This window comes from Hipposideros armiger, unplaced genomic scaffold (genome assembly GCF_001890085.2).
Source record: "Hipposideros armiger isolate ML-2016 unplaced genomic scaffold, ASM189008v1 scaffold_64, whole genome shotgun sequence".
Lineage (NCBI taxonomy): Eukaryota > Metazoa > Chordata > Mammalia > Chiroptera > Hipposideridae > Hipposideros > Hipposideros armiger.
In genome coordinates, this window is record NW_017731414.1 from 4,485,262 (window position 1) to 4,493,928 (window position 8,667).

Consider the following 8,667-nt stretch of genomic DNA (forward strand, 5'->3'; position numbering starts at 1 on the left):
AAGTAGCGTGCTCACCCCCACCCTCCACTGCCCTGGGGCGGGGGCCATGACTGGGGCAGCATCTTCCTTGTACTTCTCTCCCTTCTTGAGTCCACACCACACTTGATTTAATGAACTAGTTTCTAGAACTCCCTTGCCACTTGCCCTGTAGGCTCGGCAGGAAGGAGAGAGCGTAGCAATAAAGCCCAGGTTAACTGGAGCTTCCTCTCTCCCCACCACCGAGGGAGACGCCACAGGCCAGCAGAGGGCAGGGTGCAATGGAGCAGCTCCGATCAGAGCAGCAGGCTGGCAGGGTGGTTAAAGCATAGACACATAAGCCAGCCCGCCTGGGTTTGCATCTGAGTGCTGCCACCTCCCCTCTGCACCATCTTGGACAAGATGGTAACTTCAGTCTGCTCTTCTGTCAATGGGAATACAGTGCCAACCTGACTGCATCCCAGGGGGAGAAAAGGAGTTCATATTTATGCAACTTGGGACAGTGCCTGGCACAGGGTGAGGGCTATATGAGCATCTGTTAATCTTAAATACATATATTTTTAAATATCTGCATCTGATTTTGGCTTGGGAATTTCAGGAGTGCTATGAAAATCCTCCTAAAATGTCCAATCCCCTTTTTCTGCTCTGGAAGGTATGGTACCAAAAAAAACAAACAAACAAAAACACTTCACTCTAGAAGTAGAATGTGGCAAGTAATGTTCTAGTTAATTGATGGTCTGCACAGCCCTGATTTTGTCAACAGCACCTCTGAGAAGACTTCAACGTCCTTTCTATTTACTCACTTGTTTTAACGTAGGAAGTGTACAGTGAAGTGAAGAGGCCAGGTTTTTAGAAAACACATCAGAACTTAGAAATTCAAGGTGGTCACCTGGGCAGACTGGGCTCCCTCCCATTGCTCAGAGAGGCGGCCCTGGGCAGGAAGGCTCCTCGGTGTCACCTCTGTCCATCTCTGTGTGTCTGTCTGTCTTGCTTCTCTCCCCTTCCCTCCCCTCCTCACTGGAGCTTGTTCAGAGTTGATAGGGATCTTTATCATCATCTAATATAACTTTGTAAGTGAGGCAACCAAGGTTGAACAAGGTGACTAGAATCCAGCCATTAAGAACGTTACCAACCCTATTTACCACTCGGGGCTCCAAATGACTGGCTTTTCCTAAAAACTTTAGTCCATTTCTAAAAGACAAATATCTACCCCCCCACTGAGACTTAAAAGAATGGGCAACAGGTTATGAACACAATTACTTGTATCATCACAGAGTGTGCGACCAGTTTATTCCCTTGGCATCCTAGCTGACTTGGAGGAAAGGCCTGTGTTAAACTCACTTCACAGATTAGAAATGGTTGGCAAAGAATTTCTCCAGGCAGCAGGCGACGTGGGGGCTTTGCCCTTATGTGAGTAAAGGAAAGTATTATATGGTCATTTGGTGATCGGTGGGATAGGGCTGGGCACTAAAGTCAGGCAAGTGTGCACGCGTGAGCACATGTACACACACATGGCCCTTTGGCGTGAAGCTAAGCCATTGAAGGTGGACCGTTAGACCCTGGGAGCCCAGGGGCCAACAGTTCACCAGCACTGGGGAGGTTAACCAGGGCTCCCAGGTGGGCATCTCTGTGAGCAGGTGAGCCATGGGCAGGAGTTGGGCAGCAGGTAAGAGGCAGCCACCCTGATGCCTGGAGCTGCCTGGTATCAGGACAGCCTGGTGGAGACAGCGGGGCCCAGCTAAGGCCTGAGGACTAAGTCAGGGCTTATGTCTGGGAAGGCCTTAAGGGAACCAGGTTGGGCTCAGGCCTGGGAAACTTGTGTTGCCAAGCAGGTTATAAAGGCAGGGCCTGCAGTGCGGGAAACTGAGAAAACGACCTCATGTCTGGCCTCGGAACAAGGCCAGATGTGCAGCCCACCACCAGGTCAGCACAGGACCAGGGCTCACTGGATGCCGAGTGCCCTGAGCCCATTAACCGGCCTCCTTGGATCCTCCACAGCCACGGGGATTCGCTGGGCCTTTACATTGGTCCACGTGGTCTTAGCAGCATTGAGAGGAGAGCGTCAGGGGCAAGAGCCAGGTGGGAAGCTGATGTCTGGCTTCTCAGCTGAGCACAATCGCCCCAGGCTGTAAGCTTTCTCCAGCGAGGGGAGAGGCATTCCTCTGCGGTTCTGACTTGACAAGGTACTAGAGCTTAGAAAACGTAGGCCAGCACAGCCTTACAAACAACGCATGGCCCAGATCGGGAGTCCCCAGGGGACTGGCAGCAAAGAAAGTTCATTTCATAGACTTTGCTGCACATGCATAGTGGGCCTACGCTGCATGCGGTGACTCTCCCCAAAAGAACTCCAAAATAACTAAATATCACTCTCTGGCCACCCCCACCATCCTTCTCCTGATTTCTTTCCTATTTCTTGCCTCTTATCTGTCCCCCCAAGCCCAATCTTAATGTCTAGGCCCAAAAGTCTTAATGTTTCTAAGACTCATTCAAACCGTTAAGCTAATTAACAGTAAGATAGTAACATTTTATTCTCCCCAGTTTTATTGACACATTGTGAGAGGATCACAGAGAACAGGAATCATCTCAGCCAAAGGAATTAATACTTAATGGTAAAATTTCAGCTTTGTGATGCCTGAATGGGGAGGCATTTTAGGGCAGAGTAAAGCTACCCAGCATCCATTCTTCCTTCATCATAGCACCCCCATTTCCTCTTAGGAAATTTCCTCTCCCCCATTATGCAATCCAGGGGCTTATTTCCTATTCAGGATGCCAGACATGATATATCCTCGCACTCAAGAATAGTAGGAAGTAGACACAGGACCCCAGTTCAGCCGGCTGGACGATGGTTGGTGGTCGTTCATCACAGAGGCAGCAGCATGCTGACCTGTAGATCCTGCTGTCTAGCCCTTCACATGACCTTGGTGCCTACCTTAGCCTCCCCTGTCCTCCCACTTCCCACTGACACTGTGAGCCACCTGCCCCCAAAGCCTTTCAGTTAGCCAGACTTTGCTGTTTGCAGAAAACATGGATCCCAAGTGGCCTCCACAGTCAGGCCCGTGGTGGCTGGGGAAGAGGGCTGGTTGACTCGCTGTCCCTCCACACAGAGGCCGGAACACAGGACGTCACGGTGACCACCACCATGGATATGGTGAATGTGTGACCAGAAAAAAAACAGCCATTTGGGGAGGCCCCAGGATTGGGAGAGTGGAAAACGGCGTCCCATCTCCCCATGGTGACAGGGAGGGATCATGTGCAGTCAGTCCTGAAGGCCACACGGACAGCCGGCACATCCCTCACCTGGCCATCTTCCCCCTCCTTCCTGCCTTGTATACTCGTACACACACATGAACACTCACAGGCCTACACATGCGCACATGCATTCAACTGGCAGGCATCCTCCTGGTCCTCTCCTGGGAGATGCTCTCCAAGGTAACATGGCAGGCCCAGCATCTGGTGGTGGCTGGGTGGCAAACAGAGAAAAAGAGAAGAGGTGGACCACAGTTGTCTTCTTTCCCTGGTGGGACCCAGGAGGCCAGGTCCCTGCCTTCACACTCACATACCGTAAATAAACCAAGAGTCCCAGTAAGAAGACACCACCATCCTCTACATAAGACTAACAGGAGCACCTCAGGCATCCGTAAGATAAAAACATACCCAAGGTGTGACATCAAGCTGTCTCTCCCTCCTCCATCCCCATGGCCACTTCCATTCCCTTCCAGTTTGGGACCAACAGGCACTGACTGGGAAGGGGGGGTGGGGTAGGAGAAAGGTGAGTGGCCCGGCAGACTCAGCACAGTGGGACGCTTAGACCTACCTAAGGGAGCTAGCTGCATCACCCACACTCAGCACACATGATGGATGGAGGGAGACACGCACGCACATGCGCACACACTCTCCCCAAGGCCCACCGGGAGCCCCGGGGAAGCAGCCAGGAACCAGAGGAGAAGGCACACCAGAGTGAGGCAGAAAACAAGCTGCTTCCTAGGACGTTTATTGGAGCCTGGGCTCAGCGTGAGTACGATCAGAAGCCCTCATTTACGGCCTGGCAGCCCGACAGGCCGGGACACAGCAAGTCAATCTCCTTTTATCCCATTATAGACAACGTCATAAAAAAAATAAACTTTACAATAATACATTTCGCTCATCTGTGGGGGTATTATTTCGATAGTTTTGTTTCTTAAAAAAAGGAAAGAAAGGGGAACCACACAATATATGTATATGGATGTGTATATACATATATGTTGAGCAGGGAAACATGTCGTGTACATACAGTTGGTGTACATCTCGGAAATGAGGAAACAGAAGGTGGAAGAGGGGAGAGAGAGCTGCAGAGACCAAGGACATCTCCCCGTAGTCTTCTCTGCCCCTCTCCGCAGCCCCTCTCTCCAAAGGGAGACCCTCCAAATGGACCCACGAAAACACAAAAGAGCCAACAAAGAATCATTTCTCTTTGATTTCAAAATTCCTGCCAAGGCGGAAGCAGCAGCTCAGAGCAGAGCCCGAGTTTTGCTCCCTCTGCCCGCAAAGGTCTCCCAGGTGGGCTGAGCTCCCCGGCCCCTGGAGCTGCCCAGCCCCCTGTGCTACAGTGGGAGAGGAGGGACCTCAGTGTCACAGCCCTCCACAGGCCAGGCGCAGATCTGCCCGGCCCAAGAGGGAGGGCAAAATAAACTCCACCCTTGAAGCCAAGTGGAGGTGCTAAAGGTGCCCAACTGGACCCCAAGAGCCAGCCTCCCTGCTCCACCACCTGTGGCCCCCTGCCAGCCCCTAGCAGGTCCCCGAAGTGGGCAGTTTGATAACAGCAGCGGCCACTGTCCTGCCCCAGACCACATCAGGCACAGCCACAAGTCCCTTGGGTCACAGGGGTCTCATCTTGGTCTCTTCCGGCAGCAGGGTCCAGAGAGGAAAATACCAGAAGAAAGTGCAGGGCATGACCCTCGTGCCCGCCTTGGCCCTGGGGTGCCCTTACCAGGGGACCTCCAGGTGGTTCTCAGGCTGCCCGCCTACTGTCTGTTTGGTTTAGAAAAACTTCTCCAGAGAAGAAACCTGGGAGCAAACAGGTTCAGAGACAAGGTGGGAAAAATCTTTTTTTGCAAGGTGTGTGTGTGTGGGTGGGTGTGTGTGTGTGTGTGTGTGTGTGTGTTTCCATTTCGTCAGGCGGGTGCTCTCGTCCGCATAGCTTTCAGAAATCTCAACACGGTGCCCAGAGCCTACAAGGCCAGCTTCAGTATTAGGAAGGAAACAGCGGTCAAGGTGGCTGAAGATCTGGCTCTGCGGGAGCCTGAGTTAGGTCTTATCACCTTGTTACTCCCTGGGATGATGTTGGTCGTGAGCTGAGGCCATAGCAGAAGGGGAGACAGAAGCAAAGAGAATATGGAAGACAAAAAAAAAAAAAAAAGTCAGTAGGGCTGGGAGCAGGCAAAGGACCCGGGAGCTGGACTCCTCACGCCCCTGCCCCCCGAGGCATGCGCCTTGGCACTCTAGCTTGGAGACAGAGCCAGGCTTCTAAGGAGCTGGGCTTAACACCACCACCACCACCCAGCCCCCAGGCTGGGGCAGACAAGGCCACAGTCCACAAGACAACCTGGCTAACACTGCCCAGCAAGGAAGAGGTTCTGCAGGCTGAGGGTGGGGGTGGAAGGGGGAGGGGGCAGGCGGTTTAAAGGCCTCAAAGAGAAAAAGCTTCTGGGGTCCACAAAGACCTACTTCTTCAGAGGAGAGGGAAGCTTTGTTCTTCCTCTTCCTAAATTTCTTCAAATCCCTCCTCCTTCATGAAGCCTCCCTTGCATAACTTTGACTACACTCTCCTCCCCCTGTAAATCGGATGCTGCCTTTTGAAGTTATAGACAGACTACATATATAGCCATAGACACACTCATGCGCTGGAGCTCCTTCTAGGAAGGGACTGTGTCTTTCTCCATCTCTATTACCTCCACATCCTAGAACTGGCACAGAGCAGGTGCTCCGTACATTCTTCTTAGAGTCAGAAAGGCTTGGAAGGGCCTCTGCTCAGAGCAGCCACTTACGTCTCTCCCAGAGAGACAGCCAAGGGCCCTGGCTGCAGCCTCTGCACCCACCCCCACCCCCCCAGCAGAGTGAGTGCCCACCCAGGTACAGGCAGGCCAGGAGCTCAGCTGCCCAGGCCCGCAATGTCATCTGAGGGCTCTGAGTCCAAGGCTGGCCTGGAAACAGACCCATGTGACCAGTCCCCCGCACCACCTCAGTCGGCCCCCACTCACCTCTGTGAAGCACATGCTTAGCTCTTTAGAGCTATTGGCCTTCAGCCCCTGCTCCTGTGGGAGAGAAAGCACTAGTAAGGACAGGTCGCTGCAGCTGGGTCTCTGGCCAGGCTTTGTCCCGTGACTCAGACAAGACCCAACACTCCATGGCCCTGCCATCCACTGCTGGCCTCATGAAGCACAGGGCACATGAGAAGTGTGCTGGTCCCATCAGTGACTAAGACCTGTCTCCTCAGTGACTAAGACCTGTCTCCTCTGGGCTCTAATTCTGTTCTCCAACTTACAGTATAATATGGTAATAAACCATTCACAGTTCTCTCTGCCATACTCAGAGCTCTTCTGGACAAGGCAGGGAACATGTCTTCTTTTCCTCGTGTTGAGCAGTGTCTGGCTCATAACAGCAGCTCAGTAAATAGTTTACTTGATGCATGAATGAATGAATAAATGAATGCATGAATGAATGAATAAATGAATGCATGAATGAATGAATAAATGAATGCACGAATGAATGAATGCATGAATGCACGAATGAATGAATGCCACAGATCAGAACTGGCATCTGAGTGCCAGTTCCAGAAAGACCATGAGTTCTCGTTTGGGTTCATGGGGAAGACAGCTGTGATTGACTAGTGATGTCTGCCACTGGTGCATGTTGGGCGGACATCTGGCAACAGTGTTGGCCATTCCATCTAAACAGATGTGTGGCACCTGGGAGCTCTGTGGTCAAGGTGAAGAATGAGAAAGGAAAGCTGGCATGGTGATGACTCCAGGGTTCTCCACCCCTGGCATGACCAACTGGATGCAGGACCAGAGGGTGTGCATGAAGGACAGTCGTTTGTTATCATCATCATAACAGTGATCTATGGGAAGCAGCTGGGGGATGTGGAGTTTCTAATTTGGCTTCAAATGCCTTGGTGCTCAAGGCACCTGTGGGGAATCTCTGGCCACCAGAAGCAATTGGGAAGCCCAAGAAATTATGCCTAAATCACTGTTCTTGGCTAGAAGTAATACTAATCCCTTGGACATCACAGACAATCTGCCACCCAAGGCACCTGGTTAGCTAAACAAGGCACCAGCTGTCACACAGAGGTCCAGTCAAGAGCAGAGTCACTACCAATGGTAGAGATGTGGCCACAGTGACAATGACTGCAGTGGGACTGGAACTAGGGACCAGACCCAAGAGGATCCTATCCAAGACCACAGCACCAGTGACCCCAGTCGCCAAGATCCAGCCTGGCCAAGCCACCAACCTGCATCCCTGGAAATGGGCTGGTGCTCTAAGGCCCTTTGGCCCCAAGGACTGTGTTCTACAGCCCAGGACCAAGTGTAATTCCAGCTAGGGCTGCGGGAGGCCGCTGCTGGAATGGCCTGCATGCCCCACCTCGGAGACTGTGCTGTCACCAATGTCTTCCAACTACCCCCCACCTTCAGCAGTCCTCACTTGGTCACCTCCCTCAGTCACTCCCAGCCCCTGCTAGGTCCCCACCCGTGACGTCCTATGGCCTGTTGGGCTCTGTGCCACATGGCCCAGTACCTGTTTCTCCTGGCATCCTTTCCTTCTCTAACTGTTGCAGGTGTGGCAGGTCTGTCTCCACCCCTCCAAGTCCGTGTCTCCCTCCTGTGTGCCTCCCCACAATGCTCACTCAATATGGAACCTGTGCTGTCAGACAGCCAGGAGCAAAGTCCTCACCTTCAACTCAACCAACGCAGCTCTGTTTTTGTTTTATATATGAGTTAGGCACAAAATTGTACTTAAAAATAGTCTACTGCTTAAAAATAAATAAGGTTTGAGAAAACAACTCAATTCGATGACCTCTAGGCCTAGCCCTACAACCTTCTATGACGGGATGCCAGCTCTTGGGGAGCACAGGATCCTCGACACTACTGGCTCTGGAATGCTGCACCCCAGGTCAACCCCCACAGAGAGAAGCAGCAAAGCTCAGGAGCCCCAGGACCAAGGTCTCGGCCAGGGTGAGGAGACGGAGTCTGGTGTGGACACTCGGGAGCAGCCTGGCCTATGGCTGGATTTTGCAGCTCAGTGTGAGTGGCACTTGACAGGTTCCTCTTAAAAGGGGAGAAGGGATGGAGTGTTGTCAGCAATTGCAGGCATAAAAGGAAGGGGAGAGGAAAGAGGGAAGAGGTAGAAGAAATAAGAGGAAGGGAGAAGTAGAAAGAAAAGGGAAAGGCAGCACCCAAGGAGACAAGGAGCGCAGGGCAGGGAAGAGCGGGTGTGGAGGGAGCAGAGGGGAGGGGAGCTGATGAAGTGGGGAAAGGAAGGAGGCAGGGGTGGAAGGAGAGGGGACAGGGGAGGTGAGGGAAGGGAGGAGCAGGAAGGAGGGGAAGAAGTAGGGGGGAGGAAGAGCGTGTGGAGGGGAAGGGGAGGGTGTAGAGAAGAAGGGAAGGAAGTAGAGGGGGAGGGGAGGGGGGAAGGGCAAGAAGTGGGGCAGGGAGCAGA

The 8,667-nt window shown here is 52.7% G+C and overlaps 1 protein-coding gene across 1 annotated transcript in view; it reads right to left on the reverse strand.

Moving 5' to 3' along the window:
* Nucleotides 1-3,934: 3,934 nt before the first annotated feature.
* GFRA2 (GDNF family receptor alpha 2) overlaps nucleotides 3,935-8,667 on the reverse strand; it is a 99,157-nt gene continuing 94,424 nt past the window's right edge. The window contains exons 7-8 of the mRNA XM_019641849.1: nucleotides 6,213-6,283; nucleotides 3,935-5,306 (exon numbers count right to left, since the gene is read on the reverse strand). Coding sequence (XP_019497394.1) covers nucleotides 5,184-5,306; nucleotides 6,213-6,283 — 194 coding nt within the window. The 3' untranslated portion in view covers nucleotides 3,935-5,183. The remainder of the gene's footprint in view (nucleotides 5,307-6,212; nucleotides 6,284-8,667) is intronic.